At 41.3% G+C, this 15,284-nt stretch overlaps 1 protein-coding gene across 3 annotated transcripts; it reads left to right on the forward strand.

The window, feature by feature from the left end:
- The first annotated feature begins 833 nt into the window (after positions 1-833).
- Positions 834-14,615, forward strand: PBDC1 (polysaccharide biosynthesis domain containing 1). 3 transcript variants are annotated; one of them, XM_008511366.2, is made up of 6 exons: positions 834-4,553; positions 4,642-4,707; positions 5,966-6,025; positions 6,814-6,954; positions 7,916-8,027; positions 8,353-14,615. In XM_008511366.2, exons 1-6 carry the CDS (start codon positions 4,524-4,526, stop codon positions 8,544-8,546), a joined length of 603 nt encoding a protein of 200 aa, XP_008509588.1. In that variant the 5' UTR covers positions 834-4,523; the 3' UTR covers positions 8,547-14,615. The 3 variants fall into 3 exon arrangements, with proteins under 3 accessions (XP_008509588.1, XP_070461888.1, XP_008509590.1); XM_070605787.1 differs by lacking the exon at positions 7,916-8,027; XM_008511368.2 differs by lacking the exon at positions 4,642-4,707 and having other exon boundaries at positions 4,430-4,575.
- The last annotated feature ends 669 nt before the right edge of the window (positions 14,616-15,284 follow it).

A 15,284-nucleotide genomic window follows, 5' to 3' on the forward strand; every position in this document is an offset into this window, starting at 1 on the left:
TTCTGGGTGGGGCCTCCCTGCTAATTGCGAGCGGAGGCCTTCCCTGCCAGTGGGTGCGGGACCCTGGGGATTCCCCCTGGGCTTAGGTGTAATCGTGGGGGGGCTTGAGTAGGGCTTTTGTCACCTGTTTCCACCATTGCTCTGCTGGTGAGTGCACACTCCCACCCTTGGTGTGTGGCGATGCTATGGGGGAGTCTGCTGGAAGAGAGCCTCCTGCAGGAACCAGGCTGTCGGGGGGTTGGGGGTCAGGGGTGGAAGAGTTTTCACCTATTTCCACCTCCTCCCAGAGGGAAGTCCGTCCACCTTCCGATGTATAGTAGCATGAGACTCTTAGGCGTCTTGAGATGCTATCTGGATATTCTTTGTTAATCTGTGAATGTCCAATTAGTTGTAGATTCGACGGGGGAGAAACAAAGAAGACCACTCACTCTGCCATCTTGGTCCCACCTATTAGCACACTCTTATTGCAATTGTCCTCTTAATTGGGTCGGTACCCAGTGTAGCTGGTTGCTAGGCTCAGGGGCTTACAGTTGTGATAGGCCTGAGGCCAACAAGGCTGATGTTAGTTCTCTTAGGAGTGCAGCTGAGTAGGGCTAGCCCTTGGCATGGAGGCACTCAGTTGTTTCAGGCTTTGGAAGGTGGGGCTGATCCTTTTTATGGCTATTTGTGAAACATAAATCTTCTGCCACTGATAAGCCTCACCCCCCCTCTGGACCACATACACTGACAGCACAGTCCTGGACCATGCACAAATATTATGTATATTGCTACACTTTCTATCAATAACATCCCTGGTGTACCTGTCTCACTGACGCTAGACTCTTGTTCTACAGCTCACCTTCTGAGAAGAAATCCAGTCACCAGCCCCACTGACACTGTGACATTGGCGATATACCACCGGTGACAGGGCTGCCTTGCATCCTAGTGCATCCATATTGCCTGCCAGCAAAAGCAGCTGTGAGCCTATTTACTGCGGCCTTTCTAGGAATCAACAGTCATCATCCTTGAGGCCATCTATCTCTGGTTTTCCCTACCCAGGTGAATCCACGGAACTTCCAAGGCTCCCTCCTCCACACTGTCCAGTATGACTGTCTCCACCCTAACTGGATTATCTTCCATAGCCTGCACTGCTAACCCAGGATGGGGAAGGGGAGTGTGAAATCCAGGAAAGGCTAGACTTTCAAGGGCACTGTGGCATCCCCAAGCCTTCTCCACCTGGAAGTGTCCTGCCTAGACGACTGATCCCTCAGAATCACCTGAAAAATGCCCTGGTCAGGCCAAAACATTATGACGAGTGGATCCTTGGAAATCCAGGTCCCTGGTATCCATGATATGAGATTTCATCAGTTTGGAGGTGCACAGTGAAGCCAATGGGGCACAAATAGTTTGAGTGTTGTGAATTTTTACTTGATGGTTCAGGGTCAAGGCCCAGAAGGTTTCTCTCTCTCTCTCTCTGACCAGCACTGCCAGCCCTTCCTTCCAGATTCCAGAGCTTGGTATTGTATTTAACCCACCATATGGACCTGACATCTTTGCCAGAGAAAACTTGGAAAGAAGGGGAAAGTTACCAGAATGAATAGAAAATCACCCATAATTCCACAACCAATGGATAATGACTCTTCATTCTTAATTTACTTGCCAGTAGTCCCTTTCCTATGGCAGTAAGATAATGCAGCATGTATCCTACTACCATGAGATTAAATGGTGTCCCTGGCTGCATTCCAGGCATTGCTGAGCATGTGTGGTGACCTGCAGAAATGGCTCCCCTGCCCCCTACCCTCATACCCCATCCTTCATGGAAAAAGATGCTTTAACCTCATATTAGCTAGGGAATACAAAACTTTAGTCACGGGGGCGTGCCATTTCTTTCCTATCCCGGGACTATTTGATTCAGGGACTGAAAAGAATACTAAGAAATGACATCCTAAGGAAGAAAGAGACAGGAATCCCAGCTTGGCGCACTCACAGCACTGCGGCTGTTGGAAGGAAGTGGTGATTCTGAGGATGAGACTACATCCTTCACTCAGGTTTGTCCCCTGGCCCAGTTCCCATGGGATCAACTATGAATCCAATGAGGGGCTGAGAGGAAAAACTGAACGTGCTGTTTCCATAAGAGCGACGAGGCAGTGCAAGTCACTCGGCACAGCCCAAACGGCTCCCTCTGACGGCAGGCGATCAGTGCAACTCGTGAGCCTGTGGGCAGAAGAAAGGATGCCCCTGTGTCACCAGATGGGGCTTGGATTATCAAGAGTTAATAACACTAAAAGCTGTTTTATGTTTCTATGAAAAATTGCTCGGTGAGTATAAGAAGGCAAAGCAGGAAGGAAGGAAGAGAGGGAGAGGAGAGAGAGAGAGTGAGTAAGTCCAGACGAAGGAAAGAAGGGAAGAAGAGTGACTATATAGAGAGACCAGCCCTGGGCTCAGTTCACTTTTCTTCTTGAAACCCAGGGCTGCTGCCTCTACAGCCCAAAGCCTTGGCTATAACCTGGTGTGGTGCTTGCTTAGTGGAGCATTCAGAGCGTCCCTTGAGGAAAGCTTATGACACACTGCAGCAAGACAGGCACGACTGGGGTCTATGCCCAACCAACGTGACAACCCTAGCTCACCGCTGCACCAGGAAGTTGCCGCTGGATCCACAAGTACCAGGGCTACCTTATGCCTATTTTCCCTCTCCGCTTGCCCCAGGCTTCCCTCTCCCTTAGCAGATGTGGCACAAAGGAACCTCTGCAGAAAATAATCTCAGAGCGTCAGTGTGAGCTGCGTCCGGAAAGTCCATGGCGTTCTGAGTGATGTGGAATTTACTGAGCACTCACCGGGCTCCAGGCCCTGCGCTAAGAGCTCATTCGTTCACTTGTTATATAATTCCATCACTAAAACAAGCGGGGGAGGCAAGTGTGACTATAACCTCCACTTTTGAAGTGAGGAAACCAAGGCTCAGTGAACTTTGGAAACCTGCCTAAGGTCACACAGATAATAAAACTCAGGTGCCTCTGAAAAAAAAGATGACATACTTTAACCATAAACTGTCATGGCCCTGAGACTGAACAGGAGAGTAAGGTTGGTAATTTCCAAGCAGGAAGCAATTTTAAATCTGGCCTGACTTCAGACCCCTTGAACTGCCCCTGGTGTGCCTGGGGAGGCATCTTCTCTCTTAAACATATATGCGCGTACACACGGACACACACACACACACACACACACATTGACTGGCTGATTGGTATGGGACAATCCGAGTCCCATGTGATCCAGACTCAGCAGTTAACAGAATGATAATTTCCCTACTCTTTCTCGTGAGCAATATTACATCACAATTCCCAGTATTTTCCTGGGAACTTAATGCATCAGAAGCTTCCAACCTTAGCCTAAGGTGTGTTTACTTTAGGAGTTGTGCAGATTCCACCATGCCAAGGATAGCTTAGGACCCTTCTCTGTCTTCCCATAATGCCCTGGATGTTTTGTCATCGATCCAAACTCAATTCCTCAAGTTATGCTCATCATCCCTCCTCCTGTGTTTTCTAGCTCAACGACATTCATGCCCCGATCCTATTCTGAAACCTGGTTGTCATACTGGAATCTAATTCTTCTTTATCCTCCATATCCAATAGTCAAAAAGTCCTATTGATTCTATTTCCCTTATTAGTTCTCAACGTCCATCTCAACTGTCAGTGCCTTGGCTTGGTGTCTTCAAGTTGGTCTCTCTGCCTCCAGTTTTGCCTTCCTCAAATTTATCTTCCACATTGTGTTTCAGTGATCTTCTTAAAACAAGTTTGATAAAGGCCTTCAGTAGCTTACCATTGCTTTGAGGGTAAAGTCTCAGCTTCCTAATAGTCAGCCTGCAAAGCCTCTGCTGTCCCCAAATCATAGATGAGTACACTCTTGCTCCAGCTGTGTGTTTGAAATTTCTGGCAAGGTACCATGATGTCTAATTCTTGAATGCCTTTGTACACGCGCTTCCCTCTGCCTGGAGTGTCCTTCCCTGCCTGCTTTGGCTCCTTGCCTTTTGTGACTGCCTTAGGGTATCCCCTGTTTGTGTTCCTACAATATATGATATGCTACCATGTGATCCCCACTTTGTCTGCTCCCTCATTGTAAATAGTTCTTCTAGGGCAGGGACTGAATTCTTCATCACTCCACTCCCCTGCCTAGCTGCATGCCTGTTTGCGATTCACTACTTGTTTTGGGGTATTGGGAGTCTGTGTGTGCGTGTGTGTGCCCGCGTGCACAAATGGAGAGTGCGCTGTTGCGAAAGCTGCGTTACTTTAACTCAGGCTTTTCCTATGATCACCTCCGATATCACTGACCACTTAACCACTCCAGATTCCTGAAGCTGCTCAGGCTATGCAACTAGGCAACACCTTTGCTTCTGCGCAGAGCGAGTGAGGAGGGGCCAACGACAGGCGCCTACAGGCAAGGGAGGGTGCGCGCAGGCGCACGTGAATGGGAGCGTCCCTCGCCAAGATCCGCGGAACGGGCGCTCAGAAGTCATTTCCGGGAAATTGGAGCCACGCTTTGTGGGCTGCAACATGGAGGCATCTAGTGGAACGGAGGAGCCGGTGAGCCGCTGTTGTGCGGTCGGTGAGTGGGGAAGCTGTGCGGGGCTGATCCTTGAACTCTCCCTCCCCTCTCTTTTTCCTTTTCCAGGTTTCCGGGGAGCTGGTGTCAGTGGCACATGCTCTTTCTCTCCCAGCCGAATCTTACAGCAACGATGTAAGTATGACTCGTCCGCAGCTCCCACTCACTCAGTTAGCCTGGGATGTCTGCAGGGCCTGTCATGAAATTGTAATCCCCCCTCCTGATATCTTCTGTGGATCCTCTCCACGTCCACCAGAAACTGCGCCTTTCAGTTCATTCTAACGTTTTTGGTCCGCAAAGGCGGGAACAATGCCAGGGGAAGTAGTTTACAAACTTTGCTGCACTTAAGAATCACCTGGGAAGCTTTTAAATATCCCGATGCCTAGTTCGTAATCCATACCAATTAAATCAGAATATCTGGGAGGTGAGAATCAGGAATCAGTATTTTTTAAAGGTCCCTGAGTGATTCCATTGTGCAGGAAAGTTGCATTGGCTTATACTGTGTCTCGTTTAGATCCTTAACTAGAAAGCACGTGATGTATTTTGAGATACAAGACACAGGGACATGAAAACAGTAATAACAAATCAAATAAGAATGTGATGTATGCTAGGTGAGTGGATCAGGACATAAGATCCAAAGGATTTTAGTTGAGGAAGAAATTCCTAAGAACCAAGACAGTAGAGGAAGACTTCACTGAGGAAGTGAATCTCAAACTGGATCCTCAGAGTGTTGGTGGACAAAGGACACGGATTGGCATTGAGGAAAAGGGCGTGGCCTAAGGCATGGAGGTACAAATGCAAATGGCTTTTTCTGGTATCAGTGAAGTAGATCTCTTTATTTGGAGTGGGAGATTCCAGTGGAACAGGTGGTGGGGGCTTGGTAAAGCTTATTTATAACCTAGCCTACTTCAAGGAATTGATTCATTTCTAAGTGTTTTAGGGTGGATAATTGGCTATCTGATAAAAACAAAAGATGAGTAAGATATGCTACCCTCTTAAAAGTGAAGAGTAATTTTATTTCCATTATCTTATTTTGTCCTTTCAACAACTCGGTGTATGTGGGTATATTATTTCAGTTTGACAATGATTTAACTTAGTCCTGAGAAGGCAATTTATCTACTGCTTTATGTACTCTCCCACGCTTTCGCTAGCTGCTGGGAAAAGATAGCCAGTGGCTCATTCTGTTTATTAGGCTGGAGCCTCTTTTGGTTGTCATAGGACAAAATAATTATTATATTGTCCAAATCCATTAGTCCAATTTTTACCCTTTGACAGTAACACCAAATTTGGTACCCCTCTTGAGCATTAACTAGACATCCACAGACTTCCTTAATTTGTTCTCTAGTAGCGGGATTGGGAGATTGCTGACCTGGCCTTCTTCACTCCTTTGCAGCCTGATATTGAGATGGCTTGGGCCATGAGAGCAATGCAGCATGCTGAAGTCTACTACAAGGTGAGTTGTCTGTCTTCAGAATGAAGCAGAATTAAACATGTAATTGTAATATATGGTGCTCTGCTAATCACTATTCTTAGCAAGTTAGACAGTTGTGTTTTAGAGGTAGTTTTTATTACTGTAAGATCTTACCCGGGGTGGGGGCAGCACAGGAGGGAAGTAGAAGTGAATTTTGTTTTGACAATGACGAGTTGTGCCTCTTTGCCCAGTGTTCTGTTGCTAACTGGCAAAAAGGTGCCTGGCCCATAGTTGACTGAATGAACAGTCCACAGAGGGCAATAGCCAGGCAGTACTGGGACCAAAAGAGTTTGAATAGGTGGAAGGAATTGTAGTATATTATGGCCCTTTATTTTCATTTTATTTATTTATTTATTTATTTATTTATTTATTTATTGAGGAAGATTAGCCCTGAGCTACCGTCTGCCACCAGTCCTCTTTTTGCTGAGGAAGACTGGCCCTGAGTTAACATCTGTGCCCATCTTCCTCTACTTTATATGTGGGATGCCTACCACAGCATGGCTTGACAAGCAGTGACATGTCCGTACCCGGGATCCAAACCGGGGAACCCTAGGCAGCCAAAGCAGAACGTGTGAACTTAACCACTGCACCACTAGGCTAGCCCCTATGACCCTTTAAAACTATGTCGTGATTTCATCTGAGATCTAGGCTGTCTGTACTTCCTAATGAATTCTTCTGCCCTGAGAACCATAGGGGTTTTCTGGAGAAGAGAGGATAGGAGTGTAGTAAATTAGACACTAACATCTGTATGTTGTCTTATTGTCTGGCAGCTGATTTCATCAGTTGACCCACAGTTCCTGAAACTCACCAAAGTGGATGACCAAATCTATTCTGAGTTTCGGGAAAATTTTGAGAAACTCAGGATAGATGTATTGGACCCAGAAGAGCTCAAATCAGAATCAGCTAAAGAGGTAAGAATTCTCTCTCTTAAATATTTCCTAGTATCTGACGAACAATTATTGATTGTGAATACATTTTTATACATTTAAACTCTTTTTGCTTTGCTGTAAGGAAAATACATAAAGAACCAGGGCTTTTATGTAGTTATAATCAACTAATAAGTAAGTTATGAAATAAATGTTTTTCTGGTTTATGGATTTTTCATGTCCATTAAATCTATTTTTTTCTCCTTTTTGCCTTGGACATTTATCCCTGCCCACCCAGCCCTTTCAGGCCAGGAGGAATACATTTACTTGCATGAGTAGTTTAGCCAGAAGTCTTGGATGGAGGATTGGTGAATAAGGTACAGGGAGGTGTTTGCATTCTCTGGATTTAGGTTCACGTTATCACAGGCCATAGATAACTGGAAAACTTGAGTTTCGCATTTCTTGCTTGATTGTCTTGTGCTTTTACAGAGAACTAAAACTCTTAGAGTTGGGCACAGTTTCTCCCTGAGAGTAGGCCTTGGCTTATGAAGAATGTAAACTTGTAACTCTTAGCAGTCTGTTACTGATCTTTGGAAAATTGCCTCTACTGATGGACTTCTTTCTTAAAACTTAGCTTTGACTTTGGGCCTAGTTCCTGCCTTCTTTGTCGCATTTGTGTGTCAGCGGGGATGAATAACCATTTTGGTCTGAGCTAGCCAATAACTTAAAAATAAAACCGAATTTTTTCAAGAAATCAAATTTTAATTCTGTAGCCAAGGATTTAAGTATCTTGTCAGGTTAAAATATTATTTATGTTGGGAAATACCAGTCTGAGGACGCAATTGATAGCACAAAAACTTGCTGCTAGTGACACTAGCAATCAGCTCAATCCTAGTCTCTTTTACTATGGTGGTTTTCCTTACTGGGAGAGTGGAAGCCCCTCTCCTGGCCTGACTGTACCAGCTTCCTGCATTTGTCAGCTAAGGCATCTTTTTTGCCTTTGTAGAAGTGGAGACCATTCTGCTTGAAGTTTGACGGGATTGTAGAAGACTTCAACTATGGCACTTTGCTGAGACTGGATTGTTCTCAGGGCTACACTGAGGAAAACACTATCTTTGGTGAGTTTCTTGCCTCTGGAATTGTTTCTTTATAAGGAGAGTGAGGGATGTGGTTTTATTAATGAATCAGTAACATGGATAGTTAGTTTGAGGATCATCTTATTTGTTATATCTTTACAAATTATGTTACTGTTTCTTGAGTAACTGAGATAAGATAGCTCCGTATTTTCAGTCTCATTTAATATCGGATGAGAATTCCACGTCTCTGAAGCTTGTGACTAGACTGGAGTGCTCTGCATGTTAGTTCTGCTTTGTCAATAGATTTTCAGTAGGTTTAGAGAAGTAACTGTGACTAGGACAATAATCAATTCTATTCACCTTTCAGCTCCCAGGATACAATTTTTTGCCATTGAAATTGCTCGAAACCGGGAAGGCTGTAACAAAGCAGTTTATACCAGTGTTAAGGACAAAGAAGAGAAGGGAGCCAATAATGGAGGAGAGAAAGGAGCTGACAGTGGAGGAGAAACAGAGAAAGAAGCCAACAAAGAAATCAACAAAAGTGGGGAAACAGCTATGTAAGGTAGACAGGGAACAACATACTAGAAGCCGTGACTCAACTGAGCCTACAAGTACCATGATGCTACTTGCAAAGACCCCTTGTGGTTAAATGTATGTCCTTGTGCAATTGAAGGACATCTTTCTAGCCTCATAATCAGGAGTTGCTCTGGTTGTTCTCTTGCATGAACTAGCTTGAAGACTATTAATGGTGTCTTAGTTAATTATTTCCTGGTATATAGTTTCTTGGTTCTCACCACCAGTTGAGTAAGAGAGTTTGTAAATAAATTTCTCGTGGTTCTTATGGCTAGATATCTGTGATTGACTTTGAAAAAGTATTTAAAATTATTTGACACTTTACTTTTTTTTTCAGGTATATAATCTTTTCACCATGTCTTATATAAAATGATTTATGCCTGTTTCTTAATGCTTCTCACTGTTTCCTGTAGTGAATTTCCCTCAAACCTGTTAAGTTGTACATGGTTTAAGAGTTGACTCTTGCCATTTGAGTGACTATAGCTTTCTGATTTTCTGTGATATATCTGGCAAAAGATTTGATAAATGCTCTGTGGGGATAATAGCAGCAGCCTGAACCTGTCAGACTAGTGAACACAGCCCAGTTTACATTAGAGGAGCCGGAGACTGGACCTGCTTCAGTACCTGCATCTCTTCTGGTAGCCAAGCTAGCAGGAATTAATAATTAAATATAAAGCCTGGTAGGCTGGCTTCCCTTTTATAATGCTATGAACAATAGCATACATTTATACATTAACAGAAAATGAACATATTTTTAAATGATATTTTGTCATACCCCAAAAATAGGCCAGTTGATTTTATATGGTTGAGGGGGAGTTCCTTTTCATCTAATGACTTTTAAGAGTGCATGTTTCAGTTATCTTCACATATCTATAAAAGTTTGTGCATGTCCCCATAGACATACTGACCTTGATTGCTAAAACTAGTTAGAAGTCACAGTATTGATAGTGCATACAGTAAGTACTCTTAAATGTCTAACTACAGTAGGATCATGCAAGAAAGAATTTAGCAGAGCAGAGAAGGAGGGGGAAATGAGGCTTTTTTTCCCCAGTGGACATAGGAGAAAAATAAAAATGAAACTTAATTGATGAGTTGTCTCCTAGGCAAGTGCTGAACTAGAGATGCACACAGCTAGCAGCAACAATTGTGCACAAAAGACAGTAGGTTTCTCTGAATTCTCCTTTGCCAGTTCTTAAAAATATTTAAAACATTTGTAAGAGTTTTCATTTTATAAAAATGTATGTTTAAAGGGATAAGAGAGTGTTAAATACTTCATACTAGGCAGACTTTTTAAAATTAAGAACTTCCTTTACTGTATTAATTTTCTCTAGTTCACCCATTCTTAAATATCTGCAAACATGTCCATACACATTGCTAGAGGGACTGGGGAAGAAGAAAGATTGCTGGCCACGTGCAGTTGTGCTTGTGGTGGCCTTTTCCAGGTTTCTCAGCAAGAAAACTGACTTAAGACTTCTCTCTGATTTTACAGAGAATAAGAAACATACCTTTGAAAGTCAGACTGCTTTAAAGCAAGAGGCATCTGTCCAAGGACTGGGGGATAAAAACAGAAAAGGAAGGGGAATAATAACACAGATGCACTGTAAGGCCAGGAATCCATGGCATCATCCAAGGTTAAAGGGGAAAGAATGGGCAGAATTCTTAAGACGGCCCCGAGATTCCCACTCCTAGCATACATGCTCTGTATAATTCTCTCATGTTAGTGTGGTAAAGACTTGTGAATATGAGGGGATTTCATTCCTGTGTTTAAGTTACTAACCATTTGATTTTGAGTTAATCAAAAAGGAGATTATCCTGAGTGGGTCTGGCCTAATCAGGTGAATCCTTAAACGAGGCAAGAAGCAGCAGCAGATGTTTTCCTGATGGCTTTGAAGAAGTAAACATCCATGTTGAGAGAGAAGGGGGCCATGTGGCAAAGACCTGAGGGTGGCCTGTGGGAGCTGAGAGTACTCCCAGGCTGACAGCCAGCAAGAAAATGGAGATTTCGCTCCTGCAATTAGAAGGAACTGAATTTTGCCAATAACCAGTGAGCTTGCAAGAGGCCTCAAGCCTCAGATAAGATTGCAGTCCTGGCTAATACTGTGATTTTAGCCTTGTGAGACCGTGAGCAGAGGACCCGGTTAAGCCATATTTGGACTCCTGACCCAGAGGACTGAGATAATAATGGGTGTTGTCTTAAGCCACTAAATATGTGGTAATTTGTTACAGAGCAGTAGAAAACTGCTACAGACTTTGGTACTGGAAGTGGAATGCTGCTGTAACAAGTACCTAAAATGTGGGAGTGGCTTTGGAATCAGGCAGTGAGTGGAGACTGGAAGGACTTTGAGGAGCATGATAGAGAAAGCCTAAATTGCCTTGAACAAACTGTCAGTGGAAATATGGACTTTAAGGATGCCGCTCCTGAGGGCTCAAAAGGAAGTAAGGAACATATTATTGGAAACTGGAAGGTGGGGGTGATCCTATTGATAGGTGGTAACATTGTAGTTAGTTAGAGGCCAGGAAGTTTGAGATTTGGGCCCTTGCTCTGAATTATTTGGGGGATGATATCAGGCCAGGCTTGACATAGTATGTAAACATGTATGATTTATTCAGAATATGGTACCATTCCAGTTGTTGATCTCCATGACATCTTTTGGAGGCAGGGAAAGGGCACAGACTAATTTTTGCATTTACATAAAGGGAAACTGCCGCCATTCTGAAGTTTTAAGCCACTAAGTTTGTGTTAGTTTGTTACAGCAGCAATAGGAAACTAAAGAAGAAAGCATACTGAGCCCTGCTCCAAAAGTGGAGACATTCACTGCACTGTCATGATTTATTTTGAAACTATAGTTTAAACAAGGATATATTGTACCAGATGATTGGAGACATGAATTGCACCTAAAATGGGCTTCAGTGATTCTAAACCATTTTGAACTTACTCTTCGAAGGAGCTTGTTAGCTGGGTCTGTGTGTGTCAGGTGTCATTCATATAACGGAGAGTTCTCTATATGTACAATACAGTGCTTATTAATGAATATGTGCTCATTTGAAGCTTACATATATATTAATAAAACTTAACAGTAACTTTATCAATTGACTAGACCTTAGACCAAGAAAAGGTTTTTCTGGAGAGGCATATTTTATCACTGACATTGTTTAAAATTGCCGCAGCATGGTGATAATTAAAGCAGACCAGGTGTTTTTTGGTTTCATTACTGTTTTTGGGTTTTCTACAGATAATACAACATTTTTTGCTTGCACTCAGTATGGGCGATTCTCACTACCCCACATTGGTACACCACAGTTGCTCTCATATATTCTTTATTCAGATAGTCGATATCTTAACTGATCATTCAGAATTAAGGCATGAATGTATGTTATGTGAATGGTCATTTCTCCATGCCTACATGTTTTTATCTCTAGAATTATGGAAACATTATAAATATCTACATGTTGTTGGTCTCCTGAATTGTACTGCTCTCATAATGACCATATATAACTGGCTAGCTTTAGATTTTCCCTGCTCTACTCAGGGTTTCTCTGAATTCCTCAACATAAATTCCACTTTCTTGAAGTCAGTATTTATGTTATCATATTATAAATTGAAAAACAGAGACTTAAGTCATAAAGTAGTTTGCCCTCCATCACATACATGGTGGTATTGGGATGGAGATCCACATCTTTTGATTATGAATCTCATTGTTTTTCCAAAATCCACATTCCTACTGTAGAATCAGCTTCTTGCTAGAATAGAGACAAATAATTTGGATGAGGAATCAAAGTATTTAATAATCGTAAGTAAGAGCATTCTATTGTGGAGTGATGCACTGAGCTAGTTTAAGCTCCTCAGAATATTTTCAATTTTTCTTTGTCTTTTTCCTTCTGTGTCTGCAAGAGATTCCTTGTTGCATATGCGACTGATACTTGTTTAAAAAGCATTGCAGTATAATCACTATAGGATATCACTGTCTTGAGTTTTAAAGTTATATTTTAGTTTCTTAACCTTTCTTATGAACTGAGATTTGGCTGACACATTTTCCTCAAGTGTTTTTTATTATTTATTTTTTATTTTTAAGGCTTTACTCTATCTTCCTGAAACTTGCATAAAAGTTTTTTTAGGCTAAATCATTGAAAGCTCTAATATCTATTACTAATTGATCTTTACATTGTAAAGAGAATAAAGGAAATAAAACTGCCTTAACTTAGAGAGGATGGACCTTTGATTTAGGATTCTTATGACATCCTTTCTATTTACATTGAAGTATATCTTGCCAAACTTACACAATTTTGAAAATTTAGATAATGTTTAAAAATTGAAATCACAATAATTTAAAATGCACATGTTCTTGGCTTTTTACTAAAAAAACTAAGACTTCTAAAAAGTTTGTCAATCTTAAGGTCATTTTTCTCCCCCAAAGTCACTGAGGCTTACCTGCCATCCTTTGGTTTAGGGAAGATAAACAAGGGAATTCTCCCTCGTGCCCCGCCACCCATCGGAATAAGTTTATTGCCTCTTAATCCTGGATGAGATCATGAACTCTAAGGACACTTGCTCACCTGCCGAGCTCACACTCACCAATGGTACATTTATTTTAAATTGTCTTTTTTTATTATGAAAACTTTAAACATAGACAAAGGTAGAAATAATAATGAACCCCTATATACCTGTTACCCAGATTAAATAGCTATCAAGATTTTGACGCATTTGCTTCATTTATCCTTTCTTCTTTATTGAAGCATTTTAAAACAAATCTCAAACATCATATCATTTCACTTTTATTTATTTCAGTGTGCATCTCTAAAAAATGGGAATTTTCTTATATAATCACAATAGTAAATAATCACAAATAATATTTTCAGCTGATGTTCAATTGTAGCAGACTTCGCGACTGTATATTCAAATGATAGAGACTCAGGAAATAGTCCTTTAGAGTATATTTAAGGAATAGTGATTAGTGTAGGTTGACTGAAGTATGAGTAATAGGATGTATGTATACAGGAGAATTGGATGAGGTTGAAAATATGTATTTGATTCACAGTGTGGGCACCAATAATGAGCCCTAGATGCTGAGTTAGATGCCCTACGTCCATCTTATCCCTAACATGTAGGCATTATTAATCCCATTTTACACATTAGGAAATTTAGGCTTGGAGAGGCTTTGAATCCCAGGCTAAGGATTTTAGATCTAATTTAGTTGGTAGTGGCAAGATACTGGAAGTTTATTTTAATTTCTGGCTAGTGATATAGTGAAAACTGTTTAAGGAAGATTAAACGATGTGCCATATTGAGTAAATTCAATATTAAGCATTTATTCTGGATGGATTGTTTCGACCTGATTCTTGCATTCATTCATTTACTTAAATATATTTATGGAGTGGATACTACACACCGTGTATGTTAACAATCTAGTGGGGAAGACAGAACTTAAACATATACAAGGACATTGATAAAGTTTGCTAAGGAAATTTATGGTAGAACTTTTAGTGCCTTTTTGTGATTAAAAAACAAATCTATGCTCATCTTTTAAAAATATGGAAATCAGAACCCACAGAGAAATTTTTAATTACTTATTACTTACTGCCAACTACGTTGCCAGGGAAGGGGAAGCCCATGAAAGATTGTTTATTGATTTTCATTGGCCTGTCCTAGAACTGATACACATCTTCTACTGATAGCCCGTCAAATAGAACTCAGTGCTCTTACACCGAATTGCAAAAGAGGGTGGAAAATTTAATCTATGTGTGTGCCCAGGAAGATGAGGAGCCAAAGCTTTTATTGGACTACCCAGCCAGTCTCTGTCACAGCAGGTAAATAGTTATTGGTGTCTCCTGCACATATTCATTAACTTCAGTTTATTCATTTCTCAAATTCTAGAAGGAGATTTCCATTCTGTGACCCTGGTGCTCAGTGAATTCCTAACTGTACAGTTGACTTCTTGAATTCATGTTCTTGGACACTGTGTCAATATGGTCTGAAATAACAAGCTTCTCCTTTGGACTCTTCATTACTTCTTTTAAGTGATTAAAATGCATTGTGTTGGAATAAAAACATGTCACTTACTATTGTGTTCTTCATTTAGACAATATAATCTATGCATTATTTATTGTTAGTTAAAAAGAAATCCATCTATTCTGGACACAGAAAGGCTATTCATTTCTTTATAATCTGCAATGAGTTTAGGACATTAAACTTGCTCTAGGTTAGATGAGAAACTGTACAAGTGACAGGTTGGTTCAGCCTTTAGGTGGGGAAGTGTTATATGCCACACAGTAAACCTTACAGATTCACATAGAATGGACTTGGACCTCAGCTCTGAAACTTGATAGTCTTAAATTTATTCTAAATTAGTCCAGCACAGTGTAAGAGAGAGAATGGATTAACATGGAATCATTATAGAATTATTTGGATTATGTATATAATAAAAGAAAATAGCTGTTTTTCTTCAAGGAAATGTTCTAGCAATGCCATTACCAACAAAGTTATAATTTACTCAAACAAGTTTGAAATATTTCATCTGATCCTGGAGTTCACTTTATCATTCGTTCATTCATTTGTTTCTGTATTCATTCTTTTCCTAAACACCTTTACATATTGTCTTTACCATGACTTAAAGGGTAATCATTCTCTTCAAGATCCCTGCCACCTTTTTCTGTGACTCATTACTCTGTTGCTCCTGCCTTCAGCCTCAGGGCCTTTAGACTTGATATTCCCTCTGCTCGGTAAGCTTT

The sequence above is a fragment of the Equus przewalskii genome, chromosome X, assembly GCF_037783145.1.
Source record: "Equus przewalskii isolate Varuska chromosome X, EquPr2, whole genome shotgun sequence".
NCBI classification, from domain to species: domain Eukaryota; kingdom Metazoa; phylum Chordata; class Mammalia; order Perissodactyla; family Equidae; genus Equus; species Equus przewalskii.

What these genes read in the sequence shown, in the direction of transcription:
- PBDC1 (XM_008511366.2), top strand. Translation starts at nt 4,524, where the DNA reads ATGGAGGCATCTAGTGGAACGGAGGAGCCG. An exon ending in CTAGTGGAACGGAGGAGCCG is followed by an intron (nt 4,554 to 4,641) that starts GTGAGCCGCTGT and finishes TTCCTTTTCCAG; the next exon opens with GTTTCCGGGGAGCTGGTGTC. An exon ending in TGAGGAAAACACTATCTTTG is followed by an intron (nt 8,028 to 8,352) that starts GTGAGTTTCTTG and finishes TTCACCTTTCAG; the next exon opens with CTCCCAGGATACAATTTTTT.